The 23,861-nt window shown below is 44.7% G+C and overlaps 1 protein-coding gene across 3 annotated transcripts in view; it reads left to right on the forward strand.

The window, feature by feature from the left end:
* The window catches only part of LOC311606000 (carboxyl-terminal PDZ ligand of neuronal nitric oxide synthase protein-like), a 306,430-nt gene that overhangs the window by 244,218 nt on the left and 38,351 nt on the right, over positions 1–23,861 (forward strand). For all 3 annotated transcript variants that reach the window (XM_084796910.1, XM_084796908.1, XM_084796909.1), the window contains exons 5-6: positions 9,853–9,961; positions 21,687–21,828. In XM_084796910.1, the coding sequence (XP_084653036.1) occupies positions 9,853–9,961; positions 21,687–21,828 (251 nt within the window). The remainder of the gene's footprint in view (positions 1–9,852; positions 9,962–21,686; positions 21,829–23,861) is intronic.

Raw genomic sequence — 23,861 nt, forward strand, 5'->3', positions numbered from 1 at the left:
CAACATGGGGATCTCGGTGTGCATATAGGGAGCCAACAGTGAAAGGTTTACACCTTTGTGTATGGTTTTCACCGGGACATCCATCACTAAAGCCTCTCTCCATGGGATACTTGAGGGACCATGCTCACTGTCTTGCAAACAAGAGGGGAAACTGTCCATGAGAAAAGGAGGGGGGTCTGCAATTTTGTAGGCAAGGGCCCTTCACATGTACCAATCAGAGGAAGGCTACTGGTTTTCTCTCCACTTTCTGGTTCTCGCCAGAAATTCTGTCTCTGAACTAGAATCTTCAGGAAGCGTGAGGTCCCCTGAGAAGTATAGAAAAAGCAGGGGTTGCCCTGGGCAAATCTGAGTAAACTCAGTGTATAAACTGTGTTGGGTTTTGTCTCTGTGATGAAATACTTGAGAAAAACAACCATGGCAAAGCTTTCAGTTCAAGGTCAACTGGCTCTTTTAGGCCTGTGACAACTCCGAAAGGTCATGGTAGAAAGGCATGAGGAAAGGCTTCTCATTTTGAGGCAGCCAGAAAGCAAGGAGAGGGGGCACAGAGGGGGAGGGCACACATGGAACGAGGGAGGGAGGAAAGGAGAAAGAAGGGACTGGAGACATGGTGTCATTCCAGGACATGCCCCCTCTAGCCTGCCTCTTCCAGCTAGGATCAGCCTCTCAGGTACTGTCATCTCCCCACAATGTCATCAAATTATGAGCCCATGCATGGATTAATCCCTAATAAGGTTCAAGCTCTCACGATTAAGTCAGCTCTGAATCCTGGTTCAGGACCAGACCCTCAGCACCTGAGCCTTTGGGAGATGCTTCCTATCCACACTCTAACACTCTCTCAGACGAAAGAGAATTGGCAGGTTGTATAAATGGATTTGGGTCTTGACAGCCAACAGCAGGTGAAGTTATTTTAAAGACATTCTGAGTGTTGGGAAGGAGTGAAAGCCTTGAAGTATATGAAAAGGATTTTTGTATGGTGGTTTTTTTTTTTTTTTTAAGGGATGCTGGCTGGGTTTTTCTTCCTTTTTCTTTTTGCCTGCCTGTCAAGTATAGAACAAGAAGAAATTGACTTATCACGCACTTGGCATTTAGGAAGGGCTCTGTGATGCTTTGTGGTTGGTTCAAGCAAAGCAGGGGAGATTTTAGTGGGGCATAAGAAAGAACTTGTTAACAGCTGTGAGATTAAAACATAAATTAGCTGCTGCGATAGGCCACGAGGGTGCCTTAGCTAGACTTTCAAAAGATAAGTATACATTTGTCTGACTCTCAGTAGATTTTTTTTTACTCAGTAGAGTGTTTATTTCTTTCTCTAGGTACACAGTAGATATCTTGCAGCAGTAAGGAAGACATTTATATATTTGTTCCTCCAGGAGACTTTTATAAGCCAGCCCCCGTGTTTGCATTTCTATGCCTGCAGTTAAGGAAATGAGCCTGACTGTTAATGTTTCATCAGGCTCTGGGACCCCAGCCTTCCTTATATAGGATAGATACTGTGGCAGGTGACATATATCCCATTCATGGTGACACTGGACAATGTGTCGCCATACCTACATATCATGTGGAAGTTCCATGAAGGACTTGTGGGCACCATTGCTGTACTTTATCCCCCTCCCCGCAACCCCCCCCACACACACATTCACACTTCATGCCAAATAGCACCCTTGAGAAAGTGAAATCTGAGCAAAGTGTGCTTCTGTTTTGAGCATGAGGGATAAAGGAAATGAAAAGTAACTGTTAATAAAAGAAAAGCAGCTAAAATGAGCACTGTTAGTCCAGGAGAAGGAAAAAACATAAGCAAACAAAGCCAGTAATAAGAGAGAAAAATGATCAACTCAAAGGTAGGTCAATGTTATCTAAAGATTAGAGTAAAAATAAGTTAAGTGGCGTGGGAAAGAGAGTGAGCGATAACCTGGGGCAGGCATGTGAAGCTGTACTGATGTTGTGACACTGTGTGGGAAAAGAAAAAGACACACCAGTATTCGAGCAGTGCCTGAGGGCGGGGGCCAGAACTGTGTTGCTCCCTGCAGACTCTTTGTGTGTTCTCTTGGCAAAGCATAGAGGACATTGGCCTCCCTCCAACCCAGCACCTGTTCTAAACTCTTCCCAGAGTCCTGTGAGGATAGCACACTCATTTGGAGCATGGGTCACCAAACTTGTTTGAGATGTCCAGGAGTCATTGTGCCTGAGTGCGGAGTCAAGCTGTAAGGATGGTGCTCTTCACAGTCAAGTGTCACCTGGCTGGCCTGGAGCTGTTTTCTTGTTTGCAGTGTTTTACCTCATACTTACTGTCCTAGAGATTTCCCTTAAGAAGATGACTGGAGGGGCCAGGAGAGATGTCTCAGTGGTTAAAGAACGTTATCTCTCTTTCAGAGGTCCTGAGTTCAAGTCCCAAGCACTCACATTGTGGCTCACAACCATCTCCAATGGGATCTGGTGCCCTCTTCGGCCATGCAGGTGTTACATGCTGATAGGACACTCATACGTGAGGGGGGGGGAGAGAAAGAGAGGGGAGAGAGAGGAGAGAGAGAAAGAAGAAGAAAAAGAAGAGGAGGAGGAGGGGGGAGAGGGGAGGAGAGGAGAATCTTATGTCCAAGAAGGAGGAGGGGGAGATGACAACTTGATTATGTCCCTACCAACGGGAGGTTACTTCATGTCCTGTCTTTTCCCCTTGGCTTTCATTCTCCTCTGTCCTGTGGGATGCCTTTCTGAGTTAGACTTGCCCATGTCTTACAGAGCCTTAAGAGAAAAGTCTGTTCCTACTGTGATCCAAATGTGATTTGTCATTGACCCATCCCACCCCCAAACTCTTGCAGAAGTTTGATACCAAAAATACTGTAGTGACGATATTGAAGGAAAGCTTAGAAGTGGGACTTTGGAAAGCGATTAGATTAGATTAGATTATTAGGGTAGAACCCCCCTAGCATAAGAAGATGCTTCGTATAGAGCAGGAAAAAGACCAAAAGCCATGCAGAGGGATGCACCTTTTCCACTGTGGTCATGTGCTACAGTGCTCAGATATCCAACCTCCACACTGTGGGCTGTATAAATAAGCCCATTTTCCTTATAGAATATGTTGCCATGGATATTTCATCTATTAAAAACCAAACTAATATAGTTCCATGTTGAAGCTACCTTACCTTACCTTACCTCTAAAGATGGTGATATTGGGAGAGCAATGAATGTGTTTCTTTGAGCCTCATTTGATGTTTCTAGGCTTATTTCCATAGTCGTAAAATATTTGTACCACGTGGCCTCCCACTGCTCGTCATTGCCTAATATGGATATGATAGCCACTCTAAGTGATGTTTTTACTATTATCACTCCAAAGATTTAAGAGTGAAGACTGAGAGAAGGAACCGGGTTTACTCCAAGGCCCTTGGCAGTCCAGACTGCTGGCATCTGGTTCCGTGCTTATGGCACGGTTGGGGTGGCTCAGGGAGACCTAGCAGTAATTGACTAGGAAGAAGGTAGACGCTTCTCAGTGAGTCTGGGTGGCAAGGAGGACCCTAAATACAGACCTGTATGGAAACCTGCAGGTAGCTTAAGACTTCCCACATTCTTTGCAGCCATGGCGTTGTAAACTCCGCAGTTTATGGAAATGAGAGGCACTGGAAGAGGGATGCTAACACACTGAGGAATACGGCTCTATTGATCAAGGTTCTGTAGGAAACAGAGCCAACAGAACGAGTATGGATGGATGGATGTATATATACACATGTGTATGTACACACACACACACACACACACACACACACACACACACACACACACAGATTTATCATAAGGAATTTGTTCATGTGATTCTAGCAGCTGAGGATTTCCAAGATCTGCACGTGGGAAATTGGAAACACAGGAAAGTTGATGTCTGGTTCCAGCCTGAGTCTGAAGGCCTGAGAACCAGAAAAGCTGCTAATACAACTTTCACTCCAAAAACTGTTGGGTTTGCAACTCCCAAAGCTGGTCTTTTGGTCTATGTCCAGACATCAGAAAAGACCAGTGTTGTAGCAATGTTCAGGCAGGAGGAAGTCCCTCTTTGTCAGCCACTGTGTTCCACTTAGACCTTCACTTGAGGCCCACACACGCTGTGGAGGGCAAAGGGCTTTAAATCTTGTCATTCTGAAATGTTCTCAGACATATGCCCAGAACAGTGCTAGACCCATGTCTCAAACAAGCTGACATAACAGTAGGCACCAAAGTGACCATGCCACTGTAGAGGTCAGGGAGAAGAGTAAGAAGTACTCTTCTTGAAGATGAAGGCTCAGCATAGTTGGTTCAAGGCCCCAGAATATAAGACCATCAAGAAAACTCATGTGGCTGTGTAGACGTCCATGGGATTTTCATTGGGAAGTCCGTATGGTGGAAGCAGGGATTCAAAACAAATGCAAGAGAAAAGCCTTCAGTGAGGTAAGACCCTGGACACTGGACTCATGAGGAAGGCTGAAGATGAGGGAAGGACAGGAAAGAGAGAAAAAGGTAGTGTGTACGTAGGGAGAGGCTTTCAAATCTTTGTTTTCCCTTATCATCTCTATTCTGTTTCTTTCCCCTACTGTCAAGTAGAGAACTGGTCTTCAAGTTAGAAACACCAGAACACATTTGATTTAGAAAAGAAGATATTACTTTTTATATATATATATATATATATATATATATATATAATATAAAAGCAAGCAAGTAAGGCCACTCCTTTCATTGTGCCCATTGTCCCTCAAATCCTGAGAAGCAGGATTCCAAAATATCATTTGGTTGTCTTTGCGACATTGTGAAACACATACATGAAATTATAATGCATCCTGCCTTATAGATGGGGACGTTTGGACTAGAAATGGCAGAGGAGTGTATTTGTCATTACCCATAGACAAAACTGAGAACACAGAATTGAGCAGATGGTCAGTGAGAGGTTGGAAAAGAAAACAGTGGCCATTAGGAGCCAATCCTAGAAGCCAGGTACCCAGATGTGCTCAGCAAATCTGCCTCTGAGCAAATGTGCACAAAAGCTTTGAAGCTGTGAGCTGACCACAGTGTGAGCCAGCGATGGGATGCTGTAACTAAAGGGAAAAAAAAAAAAACCAGATACAGTGGCGAAAATTCAGCTCTCGGGCATAGAAAATATTCATCATGAGATATTCTCGGTGATGTGAGATCGCTTGATGAAAGTGCGTTTGGTTCTGTGAACTGCATTTCAAGGGAGTCGATGGCAAATTGTTGTATGTATAGAAATGTTAACAAGGAAGGTGATGCTCCTGTTTACTGAGCACGTAGCTCATTGTGTGTTAGGCATCAGGCTAGATACAGTATACAAGCGTTACTACTTAAGATGGTGCCCGATAGAAGTCATTACTGTGCTGTCTTAGATGCAGGAGTAAAAGGTTATATCATGTAAGTATCTCGCTTAAGCCCAACAGCTAGGAAAGAGCAGACCTATAACTTGAGCTTGGATTTCTCTCATCCTAAGTCTCATATTCTTTCAGTAGTACCAACCTGCTAGAGCAGTAAGAGATCTGGAGATGGGCTCATTGAGAAAGAAGGTTTAGGTAAGATCCTAGAGTAGAAACCTAAGGTGAAAAATAAGAATGTAGCTGCCTTTCATCAACCATTTTGTTAATCGGTCCCCTGCATCCTTTCTTTCAGCACTGTGAAAGAGGGTCAGCACTATGACCACAGCCCCATTTCGCAGCTGAGGAGTGAGGAGCCAGAGTGGGGAGATGTGGCTAAGCACGGAATCCTTGCAGCTAGTCAACTGCAGAGCCTCAGCTGAAATCTAGGTCTGCCCTACCCTAGGGCCAGTGTTTGTACCCACTTTCCCTCACGGAATTCCTGTGGGTAGATTTCTAATCAACACAAGGGACCATTTCCAAGTAATTAGAACCTTCCCAAGGGAATGGAAGCGTGCTCCTCCCTCTCCCCACCCCCTTCTTTCTCTCTCTCTCTCTCTCTCTCTCTCTCTCTCTCTCTCTCTCTTTCTTTCTCTCTCTCTCGCTCTCTCTCGCTCTCTCTCGCTCTCTCGCTCTCTTGCTCTCTCTCTCGCTCTCTTGCTCTCTCTCTGACTGAATTGCCTATCACTGACAAATCTTGACTGGCAGAGATGCTGGCTTCCAAACCTGTTGTCCTTATGGCTGTTGTTCATTTGTTTTAATCTTAAATTCTGTTTTTACTCTATGACCATCGTCCTCAATGCAAACACAAGTGTGCCTGTAAATTATTAGTCCGGGAAGGGAGGGAGGGAGGTACCAGTGGTGGGTCTTATGGGTCGTTATCACTTTTGGCTACCTGAATTCCCACATGATGATAAACACCAAATGTACTTTATACACGGTACTGTGTAGACTTCACACTTTGTGGAAAGTATACGGACATAGGAATCTGTACAGGCTCATTGTTACGGTTCCTTAAATAAGTGTCTTATAATTGTATGCATATTATGAAAGGAAAGCAAAAGAGATCTTTGCGTTTGATGAGGAAACAAGGCCTCACAAACCTTACAACTGTTAACGGCTTTAGCACCCTAACCTTGATAATTATGGTGAAGGCTGAGAAGATTGAGCAGGACATTTTTTGGAAGCAGGTCCAGAACCACCCTCGTCTTAAGAATAAAGGTGGCGAGGCAAATCCATGGAATACATTTCTCCTCCCTCCCTTGCCTTGACCCCCACCCCCATCCACAGTTCTTAAGCAAACCACACGATGGGGGAATAAAAGACCTTGGTGTGTATTTCTGTATCTAGAAGTCTAGACCTGGGCCTTCAACTTCTAGACTTAGCCGTTTGCTGAGTGAGGAGTGAGTTCCTTTGGGAAAGCTTTCTACTTCCCGGTTCTTCCTGCAGAACGTTTCCTGTGTTTACCAAATAATTATTTTTGGCTGCATAGAGATTGCTTACCTTTTATAACAACACATGACACTACTGGACTCAGATACAGCAAGCAGAGTGGTCTCCAGAGAGCTACGGTCCAAGAGCGACGGCTTCCATGCAGAGGTTGTCACCAGATGGCTGAAGAGGCTCTTTGTCTGTTAAGGTTACATTAACCTTAGCTCACTGATGCCCCTGCATACTTTCTGCATCTCTGTCTTGTTGGCATGCTGGTTCACGTTCATTTCTGCTGTATCAGTTTTAAATCCCAGCTCTCTGTCCTTTAGGGTATTACATAATAAATTAAAAACTCGATCAAAGGAGTTTTATGTGCAATGCATCTGAACTAACTGGTGCTGACTTCCTGCAAGGGGAAAAAAGGAGTAGCTGGCAGACTACATGATAGGTTCTCATTAATGGCAGTGGGGATGCCTGTGTCCCACATGCCAGGCACTGTGCTGGCCCCAGGAATGCTAGGATGGGTCCTTGCTTCTTCAAAGAGCTTCTGTACAAATGTCATAGTGTGATACATGTTGTGACACAAAGGAGCCCCAGGGGTTTGAGTGGCTCAGACTGCCGAGGGAGAAAGAAGACTTTTCTGATCCAAGTCTTAAAGGATCCCCAGGGTGTCCCCAGGGATTGGAGACTCAAGAGGATGTGCACTGCTAGCTGTGTAGGTCTGGACAGGCCAGGGCTCTAGAAATAGATGCAAACAGGGCAGACACTCCATGCTAAGGGATTTAGGCTTTGTCCTGCAGACAGTAGGAAGCCTTTAGATGGTTTTAGGATAAAAATAAATTAAAAAAAAAAAAAAGATCACTGCTAGTGCTGTAAAGAATGGGTTGGCAGTAAGGTAAAAAGAGACATATCATGAAGGGAAATATTGCAACAACTCAGATGAAAAATGAGAACAAAATCAGACTATGGAGATGAGACGCATGTAGGGACACGCTGGGAAGGCGTACTGAGGACCTGCATCACAGGAACAGGTACTGGCAACAGTGGAGGAAGTGATGAAGGCTGTTGCCTGTTTCTCCCTGGAGTGGACACTGTGCCCCTCAAGGCTGGCCTGAAGAGACTGATGGGAGGGACTGACGGTGGGCTCAGGGAGAAGACGGTGAGTATGAGAAATGTGAGTCTGCGGGAGGGAGCGTGTGTAGAGGTACAGGCATGTGAGCGTGGAGCTCCGCTAGGAGAAACCGAGGCGCCAATGCTGACTTGCTTATTCCTTTGATAGGAATACAAGTTGGCATCTTTAGAAGGCTAAAAGGTCATCCTGGGGGCCCAGCAACCTTAGATTAGCTCTCTGGGAAGCCATGTTGTCGATTTGAGTATCATTTCAAGGTAGTGGGTATGTGAAATGCACTAAAATGCCTTGGAAAGAGTTAAGCAGAGGAGCCGTGATAACCACGCAAGATGTATCTGTGAACAGCCCCACTTCATAGACAACACATTTAGGCTTCTAAGTGCCTCCATCGCTTCTGGTGTAGGAAATTAATAGCAAACTTGTAAAGGTGTAGCCACTAAATTCCGTCCTTTCCCCCCATATCCTAAACACTAATTTGCTTTCAAATGGGCCTGTTGTCACATCTGTTATACACCTGTAACTCTAGGACTCAGGAGGCTGAGGCAGGAAGATAGCCATGAGTTTGAGGCCAGCCTAGGATGTATAGGAGTTTCGGGACTCCTATAAATAAAAGGAAAGGAAGAAAAAAACTTGCCTATGAAAGTTACCAATGTTGTCAGTGTCATTCATTATTGAGAAAGGAAAAAAAAAAAGATGTGAAAAGCTTGAGGCCCCAGTGGAATTCATCAAGAGCTGTACTCCACATCACTCAAAACTTACCCCCACTGACCTGTTCTGCCCCATTTTGTGCTCTGATAGCCCCCTGGGCCAGGGATTGTTAAGACCCAGCCTCCAGGACTTTTTTTTTTTTTTGCCTCCCTTTGTCCCTACCTCTGTAAACCCCCAGCCTCAAGGCCTTTTAGTGCCAGAGGGGCCTTTCAGTTCTAGGCATAAGGAAGTTAGTCCTCTGCTCAGAAGCCTCCAGTGGCATCTCGTCTTCAACTTAGAATACAAGCTATGAACGTCATCCATGTTCTGACCTTTGGTGGTTCTGTCATCCTGCTTGAGTCACACTGCTCATTTTTCAAGCCCTTCTAGCACCTTCTGTGCTTTATGAGGCTTGTAGTCTTTCTGTTTTCCTCTTCCTATAGTGTTTTTTCACAGTAGTCTCTGCGATGGCATTGTACATGTCATCTAGGTCTCTGTATCCCTGTCACGGTTTTTTGGCCATCTTTTCTAAGACAGCAGCCTCTGCCATACTCTGTCCCTTTCTGCTGGATTTTTCACCGTAGCATCTCTTACTTGTGTGGTGACATCTACTCTAAACCCTGTGAGCTCAGGAGTTCCCAGTGCCATGCTGCTGGGATGGCACTGGCTACTCTTGCTTTCAAAGACTCATGTGATGAACATGTCAAACCCACTTCAGGTAGAGGGGGTGGGCAATGGAGTCACTGTCACCAAGAGACCCGTAATATTGCAAATATCTTAGGTTTCCCAACATGGTCATGACTGTTAATTTTCCAATTAACTTCTTTGGGAATAAATGGGAACACGTCTCAGAAAACGTCTGTACATTCCTCTGGGTTTTAATATAGATTTATGGCTCAGGTAAAGATGAGAACTGCCCCCCCCCCACCTTCCAACAGACAAGTTACCAAAACAGGTCTGCCACCTCAGGAAGGAGTCGATAATAATGTGGTTCTATCCCCTGCCCCAAGCCTGCTCTTCCATATCCGGAAGTCACTCACAGGGGCAGCCATGTTTGTAGAACCTGTGGAAAGAGCCTTCTGCATAGTGGCTTTTTGATCCCACAGGAAGAGGACTTCCTTTGAGAGCTTGGCATTAGTGAACTCCTGCCTTCTGCCTCTTGTGGTCAGAGGTTTCCTCTTGGCACTCTGGACTGAATGCCACATTCAGGGTGTTTTTCTGTTGTTCTTTCTCTAGGATTTTCTACGTCTCTCATGATTCCCAGGACTTGAAAATCTTCAGCTATATCGCTCGGGATGGTGCCAGCAATATCTTCAGGTGTAACGTCTTTAAATCCAAGAAGAAGGTAAAAGGGGCTATCATTGGTCCTCTGCTGTTTTTCTCTTGTGGGCCCAGCACATATCTGTCATTGATTTGTCGCCCTGTTGAAGGTTTTGGAGGTGGATGTTTTAACACCTAGCCTGCACAGTCACAGGGGAGGGGAGTAAGGGGAAAATGGGAGGGAGGGAGGAATAGGAGGATACAAGGGATAGGATAAGAATTGAGATGTAATATGAATAAATTAATAAAATATATTTTAAAATATTTTTTTAAAAAACACCAGGCCTGTTAGCACTGTGTTAGCCGTCTGCCATTACTTCTATATGATGAAGCCCTCTGTGATAAAATCATAGAGTCCATTGTTTGCTACACCTTTTGAGAGAGGACCAGATAGATAGGACCAAGCAATGATGCTGACCTTAGCTTGCAATAGGAAAGAAGCATTAATTAAGGTGACCCCTTCACCCTAATCTTGCATGTAAATCAGTGGTCCATCTGTATTAGTAAGTCATGATATGGGAACATTAGCTGAGGTTAGGGTATAATATTGGTTGTCACGGGAAATTATTTTAATATGACAGCCTTGACACTGAGTAAATGTAATTTTTACACTTATGTAGAGTAATCCTTTGTCGCTGCCATTCCTCTAGGAGCCTGGCACACTAAGCTAGGGTTTGGGATGCCTCCCTGCCTGGGGAGCAGAAAATCTAGACTTTAGCCCACCTTCCTACTTGTAGTCCAGAATGATGGTAAGCTGATTGCCACCCTAGTAAGTCTCAGCTTCTTTGAAGATATATTAAGGATATAAAACTTAGCATTTTCTTTTTAAAAAATGTCTTATTAGCATATAGTAATTATACAGTTATACATAATAATGTGATTTATTATGACAGTTTCATACATATACATAATTCAATTATATTCATCCCAGTTATCCTGTCTTACTCCCGTCCTACTTTCTCTGATGGCTCTTAAATCAACGTTTTCTAAAAGTAAATATATTTCTTAACATTTATCATCTAAAATGTTTCATGTTAAAACTACTGCATTTAAGTTTCTGAGAGTCCCTGAAGTTAAGGAAACCCTTTAACTTATTTAATCTAGCATTTCACAAACTGATTTGACTACAGAATCTTGTTTTCTTCCTACAGTCTGTGTTAGTATCCTGGGAACTCTTTTCCTTTAAAAAAAAAAAAAAAAAACTTTGGAAAGCACTGCTGCCATTTCTAAGACCTCGTAGTTCCACTCTTCTAGAGGAAACCATTACATCCGGCTTCTTGTAAGACTTCCCAGTCCCCTTCCTGCACACTCCATCTTAGGCCTTCAGTCATCTTTCATAGATTCGTAGGTACTTTGTCATTATCAAATGGGAGAAACATGAACAATACCTGACAAGGTCAAAATTTACACATACAGATGCTTCTTGACTTGTGATGGAGTTGTATCATAATATGCTCATCTTCAGTTGAAAATATTATAAACTGAAAATGTATTTAGTAGATTCAACATAGCATACACTATCACCCAGCAGCACAGTACGTTATGGACTGAGGGAAATTTGCAGGAACTGGTCTAGCTGCTACTGCCCAGCATCACAAGCATTTCCTATTGTACACTATTAGTCCAGGAAAAGATCAAAATTTGAAGCACAATTTCTACAATTGGAAGTACATAAATAGATTTTGCACCATCATATAGTCAAAATTACAAAATCAAACCCTCATAACTCATACTGTATAGGTGACTTGTCATGCAGGGAATTATACATTGCTAACTAGCCATATCCTCCAAAGACACTCATGTCCTCACTCACTCTGTTTTCAGGCCCTTCATTTATTATTTGATTGATTGATGGATGGATGGACTGATTGATTACACTAGGGATGGAGTTGAGAACCTTTACAAAGGGTCTGTCATTGAGCTGCATTTCTAGCTCTCAGGCCCTTTTAAAATGTGTCATCAAATTAAAAATACGCATTTGATGACAGTTCTAGAAAGTGCTAGAACTGGAAAGAAGTATAGGCGTTAGGAAACCGGCAGTAATTTCTTTGATGAAGAGGGGGATATGTTGCCAGACTTAACCATACAGATGAAAAGGGAGGAGATGAAGGTGAGGCCACATTCAGCTGTGTATTTGAGAAGTGATGAGAAATTGAGTAGGAAGAAGGAGAGAAAATAGTCACTGGAGATGTATGAGTTTAGGGCCCAAGAGAGTGAAAGGCCCTGAAAAGGAGAGGAAAACAATTGGAACTATCTCTGAGGGATATAACTTGGACTGTCTGCAGTGTTCTCTGGTACGCCACCAAAGAGTGAAATTCCTCTCTTTGTGTTGAGTTCTTGTGTGTGCTGTGATTACAGTCTTGTACATAGGCTGTGTACAGTGTAGAGAGTTGGGTTATAAATAGCACATAGTCATTTACCAACTGCTTCAGTTGTTTATCACACTATTATAGTGCATATATAAGAAAGGTTAAAAAAAAAAACCAGCTTTTTATCCTCATTTTCATAGATTAGTCAATGGAGACTCAGCCTGAGTGGCTCACCAGGTTCTTCCAGAAGGGTAGTGGCTAGAACCAGAGAAACATGCAGAGCAAAAGAGTTTTGAACAAGAAACATAGGTAAAGGAGACCCTGGGCTCTGCTTGCCTTGCTGTGGGATCTAGCCTGATGGCACAGGGGTGTCCTGCTGCCAAACCAGAGTGTGGGGATGACCGCCGCCTAGAATGTGGGTCTTTGAGTTAGGAGTTTACTGCCCAAGGACAAGCATTACCTACCTCCACTTCCTGGCTTGGTTCTCAGGCCCTGCGCTAGCCTGCAGCCATGCAGCTAAGAGAATTATTCCCAGACCGCCTGGGCTGTCAGCTCTGTTGCTTCAGAACTCTAGACAGGAGGACCAGTTTCCAAGCCAGAAAAGAGCAAGGAATTGTTCAGCGAAGGAAACCCAGTTGGGGAGGGGTGGGGAGATTTTGCACGCCATCCTGGTTGGCTTCCAAATAAATGTTTAACTTTCTTACAAAACACTTCTGGTTTTAGGAGATAATAGCTTGGGAAGGAGTTTTAATTGGCAAACCATAGGCATATTTAAGAGATGGCGGGGGAGGGCTGTAGACCCTGAGGACACGTGACCCGCAAGGATGTTTGTGGACCAATAGAGCCGCATTAGAGTACTGTTGATGGGAAGCCAGCAGACCCTGCACTGTCCTGAGTTCTCAGATTGATCACAGCATAGAAAAGCCTTGAGTGAGTAAGTACCTTACCATGCCTACGATTTTGTAACCACTGTTCTACATCACATGCTATCCTCTGTGTGCCTCTGTGTGCCATGTTTCTCATGACAGACCTCTAACGCAGTGTCTCCCTCACTATGGAGAATGGACCATCTCTTCTGCTGATTGAGCATCCAGGCCAGGCAGTGAGCATCCAGGCATCTCAGTCTTCCCCACCCCTCGCTTCAGCACGATGTTACTCTGTGTCCCTGTATCTTCCTTTACCTACTCACAGGAATGACCAGTGTGGTTCTCAGATGGGAGATTTTAACTCCCAGCTGTTTGGTTTCCCCCTGTTGGGCTCTCACTAGAGGCTAAATAGCAGACTGTCCTGTGGCTACAACATGCTGCCTGCCCCTCTACTGTTCTTGATGGTCTGAGTTGTAGTCCAGTGGTATCTAAGATGTCTTGACTACTTGCTGTGTGGCTGAGGCTGCTCTGTCATGTATACGTGACGTATTTCTGTTTTGTTCTTAGGGTTGCCTTTTAAGATAGGAACTTTTATGCTCCTCACTTTACAGATGGGAAAATGGGGCTGCGAGGAACTTAACTTTTGTAAGATCTCATGATAAATGGAGTAGAACTGCAGCCTAACTGACCGAGTCGCCTTTGTTGGTCATACTCTTAACTGCTCCTTTGTTTCATAGTCCTTGGCTCTTTAGAAAGTTATATAACCAGCTGAGTGTGGTGGTGCACGCCTTTAATCCCAGGCCCGAGGAAGCAGAAGGAAGCAGGCAGATCTCTGAGTTCAAGGTCAGCCTGGTCTATAGAGCCTGCATCCAGAGCCGCACCGGGAAACCCTGTCTCAAAAGAGGGCTGGGAGAGAGAGGAAGAAGGAGAAGGAGAGAGAGACAGAGACAGAGGGACAGAGACAGAGAGAAAGAAGGAGGAAGAGGAAGAGGAAGAAGAAAAGAAGAAGAGGAAGAGGAAGAAGAAAAGAAGAAGAAGAGGAGGAGAGAGAAGGGGGAAGAGAGAAAAATTATACAACTAAGGTGTAGCCTTGGCCCCACTCCAAGGCCGGTTTGCAGTATCTTTTACTGTAATCACTACTTAAAGAACTCCTTATCGCTGAGTGCCCAGAATCACTATGACACAGATTCCCTTCCCACCTCCAACAGTGTCTGTGTATGATGAACAGTGCCTTGCCCCCACGTTATAATTGGCAAAAGAAAGGGCCCAGGATAGTCAGTTATCCCTGCTCACACAGGGAATGCATAGAGGGCCACTGAGATTAGAACTATGTAGGCTTCCTGCTTCCCAGTCTAGGGCTGTGACCACAAGCCCTGTGACATGAGGCACAGAACCCCAGGGGCCTCTCTGGGCTTGAGTTTCTCCCCTCCACCCCAAATCAAAAAGATGAAAGTCAGGTTAGGAATCCTGCTGTCGTGTGTGCTGGGAGCTGCTGCTTCTAAACTCTAAGGAGCAGATTCTGCATGCAGATTGGGGGTGACGAAGCCCCAGCACCCTTCCTGCTGGTGCTAGGAAAGAATGGGAGCTCTTGATGAAGACTTCCTGATGACTTGGTGTCTCCTGTGATCCCCTCTTTGTGGAATGTCATGACAGTATCATTTGCAAGGCCGTTCCCCTCTTGAGCAACTTCTTGCCAGGCCTCTCAACCTGTCTCCTGTGGTGTGGATGTCACTCTCCTGTCATTTCTTCACAGCCCCAGGAGGGTGCCCTCTGGGCCTGATGCACATGGCCGCACTTATTAGTGTGTCACCACAGGCACTGTTAGTGGTTAGCAGGAGCAGCAGGAAGCTCTACCAACCAAAAGTCAACTCCTTGACACCACTTTTTTTTTCCTGCAGTCACACTTCAGTTGGCTTGGGAAAGGAGAAGTTGCTCCCTCCTGTCACGCTCTTATCGGCAAACTGGGGGGGTGGGGGGGGGCAGGAACCACAGCTCTAAGGCTGAACTGTCCTTCAGAGTTTACAGTAGATTTGGAAGGATGATGACAGCGATGTGCTAAAGGTTGACATGTGTCTGGTGACACTTGGAAAGGTGGGTTAACTTGTCCGTTGTCCTTAGCTACTTACTGACAATACCAAGATCGTAGCCTTGGAATTGCTGTGAGCCATTGTTACCTGTCAGTGGTGAAAGTGGGATTCACTTTGAAAGTAAACTTTCTAAGCTGGGCAGTGATTGATTGTCTAAGGCAGTCCATCTATTACATTATATAATTGAGCCATCAATAACAGTTGACAGACCTGGCCCACGTACCATTTCAGACCCTTAGCACCTTACATATACATGTCCATAGATACCCATGCTTCAGCTTGTTGTCATTTGATAACTTTAAGCTAAAAACACGTTTGACCAGAGGCCGTGTACGGGGCATGCGGAGGCCCGAGATGGACCTTGATATCCTTCCCCAGGCACCACCCAGCTTGTGTTTTGAAACAGTCTCTTTGTTGGCCTAGAACTTGATTAGGTGAGGATGGATACACCTGCCTCATCTCCTCAGTGTTGGAATTCATTATAAACTTGGGCCACCATGCCTCATACACTCCTTTCACTTCTGCCTCCAGAGTGTGTGTGTGTGTGTGTGTGTGTGTGTGTGTCTGTATGTGTGTATGTTGAGTGTGTGTGTGAGTGTGTATGAGTATATGTGAGTGTGTGTGTGAGTGTGTGTGTGAGTATATGTGTGAGTATGCGTGTGTGTGTGTGTGTGTGTGTGTGTGTGTGTGTTCTAGGAATCAAACTCAGGCCCTCATGCTTATGTAAAAACTCTTTACCAGCCGAGCTATCCCCTTAGCTCCTTGCTGAGATACTTTTAAGCAATACATTAAAGAAATGTGGCATTCAGTTCTATTTTTGTTATGGTTCCAAGGTAGTTGGATCCAACATGAGAGTGCTGTGCTTTATTGCTGTGGGAGATAAGAATTATAAAAGTCATTTCACGACTGACTTCATAGAAGTCAACTCCCTAGAACTCAGTAGTACTTGGAAGGCAGGTCCCCAGTGCCGAGAAGATGGAGAAGTGGGTATGCACACAGGGCAGAGGAGGATGGCAGCCAGTAGCCACGCTTCTTGACAGAGTGGGCCGTCACTCATCTTCCTTTTTCTCTTCTCTGGCACCTTCGTCCTCTCTCCATCTCACGTGCACCTTGCACTTGGTGCTTTCGTTCTCTGCCTTCCTTGCTCATGTGGTGGCTCTTAAACCATCTCCACAGGACAGAAAGGAGAGAGAGCTTTGCCCAGGGCATGAAAATTCAGAAGAGTGCCAATAGTTATCAGGCCGACTTTAGGACCTGACTAATCAAACCACATTTTACCTATGTACAGCATTGACAAGAGTCTCAAGTGTATACAGCCAACTAGCAGCAGGCTCACTTGGGCTGGGAAGATGGTGCTGCAAATGGATTTTCTGTGGACCAGTCAAGGATGGGAATCAATATTGGATTTCGGTCTTCCTAAAGCAGAATGCCTATGTTCACAAAAAAAAAAAAAAAAGGCAGTGTTACTTTCATTGCAGCACTTTATCAAAACTGAAGGCTGCTCTGTTGAATCCCACATTGGGCATAAGGAGGAGAATAGCTATTTGCTGCCCTTTGACTTGGTTCCTATATTAGGGTGAGGGGTGTCCTAGGCTGGGAGAAGGCATCTGTCGAGAGGATAGGGAGATAGTTCAAAGGCTTACTGTGTGGTGGGATCAGAGGTACACGGTTCCCGGGGTAGCTTTCTTTCCAGGCCTGTTTTCACAAAATTGCCTGTAATTGGCACTTCTAACGAGTGTCAGTGCTCTCCATCTGCAGCTCAGAGCCACTCCGAGGTACGTATTCCTTTCCAGCTCTGAAAACATCAAAGCAGCCGTATCCAGGCTAATCTTGATCACCACGAGGCCACACATGCTTTGAGCTGCTAAGCGGAATTGGCTGCTGGGCAGGAAGACTTGGTCCGTGTGCCACCCAGCCCTTTTGCAAGAGATTATGTAAAACTAAGCTGGATTTGTACAAAAATCATGTGGTATAATGATGCTTTTTTTTTTCCCTTCTCCCAATCTAGTAAATCCCATAGAGTGGCCAGATCTCTGAAAGCTGGAAAAGGCTGTCTTCCTCATAGTCCACTTGCAGGCTCCGCTGTGCACATGAATTGCCTGTAATCTTTAAACCTCCACTTTGAGCTCCAAATGTCATGAGATCTGGGCAGCTGCTTCCCTGTGACCCAGGACACCTAAAGTATTCACAGAAACCTCAGAAAGAGTTCATTTTAAAGCTTCTCTCTAGCCGAGCTCTCCCTCTTAGGTTCAGATGTGGCCTACTATTAAGTCCAAGCGTGTATGACTTCCTGCATTTCGGGACAGCAAACAGAGCTAGTTTTCTTGCCTAGGATCACCAAGTGGAGGTGGCCTGTAGAAAGGAACCCGCTGGGCTGTGCAGAGAGGGGCTGTGAGAGGATCAGCCCCTGCTAGGTGCACGCTGCCCCTGCTGCCCCCTTCCAGTAATGGCTCTGCTACCAAGGTCCTCTTCTAAACTCCACTAAAAAGACTTCTCAGTGATGACAGAAGGAAAGTCCTAAAGGTCAGGGGGCATCTGGACTCAACATAGCCACTGAGGCGCAGTGTTAGGAGCCATCTAGCCCTGTTTGACCTCCAGAGTGATGAATGAGACGGACGGGCCTTTATGAGGATGCGATCGTTCTGCAGACCAGACAGGTTGGTCTCGTGTGTCCCAGGTCGCCTCTCCTCAGGAACGCTGGGCTTTTCATCAGACATGCCGCCATGACCTTTTTAATTGTGAATGGAGACATAGCCTTTATATAAAGAAGAGTAAGAGGAACGGAGATGAAATCATTTGACACCAACTATGAATCTAGAAATTGTATTCTCCAACTGCTTCCTGTGCCGAAGCCGTTTGCCTAGCTCAGAGCTGAGAGTCATTTGCTCTTACCGGTTTTCCTCTTATGCTATGGGAAGGAGACAATGGCTGTTGCCCTTTTGACCATAGGATAGATAAAGAAAAAGAGATTCTCTTTAATTCTTTACATTTCTACTATTGGTTTTTTTTTAAGAAATCTGAGCCTATTGTGGTCTACCTTTTTTTTTTTTTCTGGCTTAATTACCTTTTGATGCAATTAATTTTATAACCAGAATAAAAGTTTATATTTTTATTGCATTATTCAGTGTGTGAGCCGAGACAAGGTCTGGATATGTAACCCAGGCTGGCTTTGAGTTCCTAATCCCCTGGGCACGGGGATTACAGGACCTCTGCTACTACACCAGTCAGAATAAAGCATTTCCTGAGCACCGCAGAACGTGAGCCCTGTGGGAGGTACTAACATATATATTCCTTGCCTATCAATCCTCCATGTGGTACGTGAGGTACATGGAGAGACATGCACTATTGATGTACATCCTACGTGAGCTAGAGAAACTTAAATGGGAAAACTGTGATAAGGGAGGAGAAGAGGCCATCGGGAGCTGAGGGGACAACTCGCCCCTTCCAACATGGGGGAAGGCACAACCAGTAACGCAGAGTGAGCACTTGGTACGTTTTCAGGGGAATTGAGTAGAGCTCAGAGTCAGTTGTTGGTTCTAGAAAATGCACTGAATTGTGAAAGTACTGTGTGCAGTAAGCATTGAAACCAGCAGTCTTCCTGAGAGCCGTTTTGAGCTTCTAAACAGCTGACCCTCTCGATGTGCCCGCACCTCTATTCTTGCTGACGGTGACAGAATAGAGTCCGAGGCAGAATTTAGAAGCTTTCAGTGCTCAGTTCTGAGGGTCCCACCATCCATTATCAGCCGGGGATACAGGAGAGATAAAAGTCCTCCATAAAGGCCTTTCCCACCAACCCTAGGCTCTTATATAAATGCCAAAGTAAGTTTATAAATCCTACCCCTGCTCCTGTCCAATCCCATAGTCCAAGGACATGTTTATGGACCTTTAAAAATTTAATATCTTAAAAGCTAGTTAATAGGAATGCCTGTGATTTAAAGTGGTAATAGAAGCAGTGCCATGTCTTTCTTGGGAAAATTTGAGGTTTTACAGCAACATACTCAGGAGTGAACTTTGTTTCTGAGACTTTTACTCTGGGAATTATGGAAGAAACTGACAAAGTCCTTGAAAATCTTTACTCAGAACAGGATTTCTGGGTCAATTTATATAAGAAAGTCACAGAATTAATTCATCTTTATATATTACTTAATTTTACCCTTTTTATTTCAAGAACCTAAATAAAGCATTTAGCTTTTTGGCTTCATGGAATGATATCTAGGAGAGGGAACTCTTCAAAAGTTACTGGTGGAGAGGAGTGAAGTCTTGTGTGTAAGGGACGTTTTCAGGCAGAAGAACACCACACACTCAGTGACTTGGAAATGAGCTTTGCGGTGAACGACTGAGAAGCCATAGGCAGCCTGCTCTTCTCTTCAGAAAGGAGACAGGGAAGGAAATCCAGAAGATGAGCACAGGATCATCACTGAGGCTGCGGCAAGTCTTTTTCTTTGTATCTGAGAGTTGAGCATCCTGGTCCAGCCGCCTGACCAAGGGAGCATCTTCATGGTCGAAAGTGATGTAGATGCGCTCATGAACTCACAGAAGCTGAGGTTTCCAACATTGGATCTGCACAAGATCTGCAAAGCAGTCAGTATTCCAGCCTAGAGTAGGGGCGGGTTGTGAGCACATCCTTAATTAAGGAGCTAGGGACAGTTTATGTAGGGGCAGTCAGCTTCCCTTATAGCTGTAGCTCCCGATAAAGTGTCGCATACCTCACTGGATAGCCCCACAGAAGAATATGAGAAGACCAAATTATAGTTGATGGTTTATTAAAACAGAGGAGGGGCATGAGGTTCAGAGGGGTAGGCAGTTTCTGGGAAGAGTTAAAAGGAGGAGTTCTGGTGAGTAAGATCAAAATATATAAAACTGTCAAATAGATGAGGAGGAGGAGGAGGAGGAGGAGGAGGAGGTGGTGGTGGTAGTGGTGGTGGTGGTAGTATTTTGTAGTATTTTATGGAAAAGAAGGATGTAGAAAATTGGGGCATGTTTGTCATTGATTTGTTAGGTACCGTGCCCTCCAGAGTACAAGTTTTGATGCTTTTGAAATGGGAAGGAGTTCACAAATATATAATGGGAGATGCAGGCAAATATCAACATCATGAGATGCATTATGTGAGCTCAGCAGGACCCCCTAGGCCTACCAAAGCACTGGAAATTAGTGTAGTGATACAGTATCAGCTGCCTCATTCTAAGCAGCTCTACCTGACTGCTAATGTCACCAGGGTGGGGTTGGGGTCTTGCATATGATCAGCAGACTGTATGATGTCACTATGTAGTAGTCACACCCAAACTCAGATTATTCAAAACATGGCTACTGCTCAACTTAGGCATAAGGTAAAGTCTAGTGAAATAGCCCACAGTTGATGATGAGGAAATGTTTGGGTTCCTCACTATGGGCTCTGAGACTGTATATTTTACATATATACTCTGCGTGTGTGTGTGTGTGTGTGTGTTTGTGTGCACAAATTATATAAACTAGTTAAACCCATGGTGAGCCTTTGAGACTATGGCCAGGGACCCACACCTGTGCTTCTGCCTTGTAGTCTCTTGGGTTGCTGAAGACAATCCAGGAAGGCTTCTCTGTCCTCTCTTCCTCTCCTTATTAAGTGGTGGAATCCTGGAAGCCTAGGATCCCGCCCATTGGGCTCCCAAAGGAAACCTTTAAGTAGCAGAATAGAAGCAAGAAAGGAGTCTCAGCGTGTCCCAAAATGTCATTGCTCAAGCCAGGGCCCTGGAGCTTCACCTTTGTTTTCTTTTAGTAGTTGTACCATTTCAACACTCAAGTCTTTAATCGCTTGAGTTCATTTCTTCATACGTTATAAGGTGGGACTCCACTTATTTCACTCCACTGCGTGTAAATATTTAATTTTTCTAATGCCATTTATCGAAGAGATTCTCCCCGTTGCGTGCACTTGGTGGGCAGACCTGGGTAGGCAATGACTTGGGGAAAGACTGGGAAAGGCGTGCCTCTGCTTTCTGCTGGCCACCAAGGGGGTGAGGATGCCTGTCGTCAGTTGGTTCTGCAGTGAGTAACCCTTGCCTTCTCAGCCCCATGGGGTCTGTAGGAGCCTCTAGGAAACCTGAAATTTGAAGCAAAAAGATGGCTGAGTCTTTCTTAGTGTGATGGACTCTTTGGGCATTTTTTGATAGTGGCTGGTGAAGGATTCTGAAGGGTTAGAACTACTTTTGCACTGGCAAGGACAAATGAGGCCACGTCCAGTTCTAAGTCCAGAACTGGAACACTTGCCTCTGGCACCTGTCTTCCGTTGATGGCAGCTTCAGAACTGTGGTGGCATTGGTGCTATTTCTGGAGTGTGTGTACGTGTGAGAAATCTTGCTCTTTTTTTTTTTTTTAAGCTTATTTTATTTTTACCTCTTTCTTTCTCTGGCTGCCTAGGTTTCTGACCACCTTGCACGTCCTCAGCCACACTGACCTTGTCTTAGCCTTGGAGTCTCTGCATCCTTTACTCTTTCTTTTCCTTCTTCCTTCCCAGAGTCAAGCTATGAGAATCGTCCGGACAGTGGGACAGGCCTTTGAGGTCTGCCACAAGCTGAGCCTGCAGCACACGCAGCAGAATGCGGACGGCCAGGAAGATGGGGAGAGCGAGAAGAACAGCGACGGCTCAGGAGACCCAGGTAGGCACCACGGCTGCAGACGGAGAGGACACAGTATGGGCTGGCGAGCCGTCCCCCTTAAGAGCCAGGCTCTTACATTACCTTAAAAACTAGTCCTAATAATTTCGCCATTACATCAATTACATTTCTCTTCTTCTGTTCTCTTGTTGTTTGTTTTAGCTTTGAGACAAGTTCTCGCTGTGTCTCACAGGCTGACCTTGACCTTGAGCTCCTCCTGCCTCAGCTTCCTGCGTGAGAGATGGTGTTACTACATTCCAGCACTGACTAGTCAAATCTTCCATGATTTCTCCTTCAGAAAGTCCATTAAAATGACAATTTAACAAAGATAAATTACTTAAGGATAAATTATGTCTTCTGTTTGAACGCTGGAAGGACAAAAGAGTATTGATTGTAAAACCTGAACATCATAAACATGGATTCTGTGTTTTACATGGCATAGATTTCTAACAGCAAAGGGAACATCGTGGTAACCTTTGGTACACACATACTACATTATTAAAAATGGTTAAAGTGGTGCCCAAAGAAAATACAAAGGTTCAGTTATTTGCATTAGCAGATGGGCCATCCCAAAAGTCAGATGAATTAAACATTCACATGAAAGAGTTGGAAAAGCAAGGAGGCAGAGGCAGGAGACTCCTGAGTTCAAGGCCAAATAGCAGTGTCATCAGGTGGTTGGACAGACAGACTCTTGGTTTGCCTTGCAGCTACCAAGCTACATTTAGTAACATTTTGTCATGGATAAGTTCTACTCAGCCTTAACCTAAGTGTCTACCTCTGAGAAAGAATTCATAGTGTGTGCCTCAGAGTCACATTGTAATTGCCTGACAGATTTTAAAAGGCTAAGTCTGGTGCTTGGGGCATAGAAAACACTAAGCATATGCACGCTAACCATTATTGTTTGGTTATGCTCAAATTGTGAGAGACCCCCACACCCCCAAACAGACCACCCAAGAGCCAAGTCCAAATGCAATCACAAGGAAGTCTTTATTGCAGGCTCGAGTCTCGGGCACACAGCAGATGCAGGGAAGTGGCCCTGAATCTCAATTGAGAGGGATTTTTATAGGTTTTAGGCAAAGAAATGGGCTTTACAGTGTATTATTGGATGACATTTGGGCAGAAAAGCTGCAAGCCGGGAGTTACAAGCCTTGGCGTTTCCTGGTTGGGTAATAGGTATAGGGGCGAGTTGACCTGTAGAAAAGATTGGCTGAAGCAGTCATAGGGGCGTTAGGAACTTTGGTCTGACTCCTCCTAATTGGCTGTTGCTATGTGCCAGACCATCTGCTGGTCAGCTTGACCAGCAGAGAATATATTTGGACTTTCCTAAGGTGAGCTGGTTGTGTTGCTAGAGTGATTTTTCTGTTTAGACTACTTTTTGGTTTTTCCTGAAATCTGGGCTCAGCCCTTGGCCAGGTTTAATACAAAATGGAGTTTTCTTTTTCAGAATGGAGGTTGTGTGACCCTTACAGTTTGAGCACGAATGTGTGAAAAATTTAAGAACAGGGGTAAAAATATCTTGAAAAAGTGAGTAAGAGAGGACTGGCTTCCTATATTTAAGTAAATATTGATGTGTGTGCGAACAGGTGAAACCAAACTAATGTAAAGTAACTGAACGGGTCAAAGCAGGAGGTTAGAGCCAGAATTGCTCACATGTACTAACTTACTGCAGAATCCCTGGGGAGGATAATGTGGAAATACCTATAAAACTTGAAAATCTACACACCTAAATTATCCTCATAGATAAGAGCTCTAAGAATGTAGTCTAAAGATAGACCCTACATGTGAAATGATGAACATCCTGTATGGTTACATAAGTGAAAAATCAGTTATAAAACCAAAGGATTATAAAAGGCACACGTTTTTTTTTCTTTTTTCTTTTTCTTTTCTTTTTTCAACAGAGTCTCACTTTGTAGTCCTAGCTGTCCTGGAACTTGCTATATAGACCAGGCCAGCCTCAAATTTACAAAGATCCACCTGCCTCTGCGACCTTTGCCTCTGTTCCTGCCTCTGCCTCTGCCCCTGCCCCTCTGTCTCAT

This window comes from Acomys minous (assembly GCF_964271855.1).
Source record: "Acomys minous genome assembly, chromosome: 1".
NCBI classification, from domain to species: domain Eukaryota; kingdom Metazoa; phylum Chordata; class Mammalia; order Rodentia; family Muridae; genus Acomys; species Acomys minous.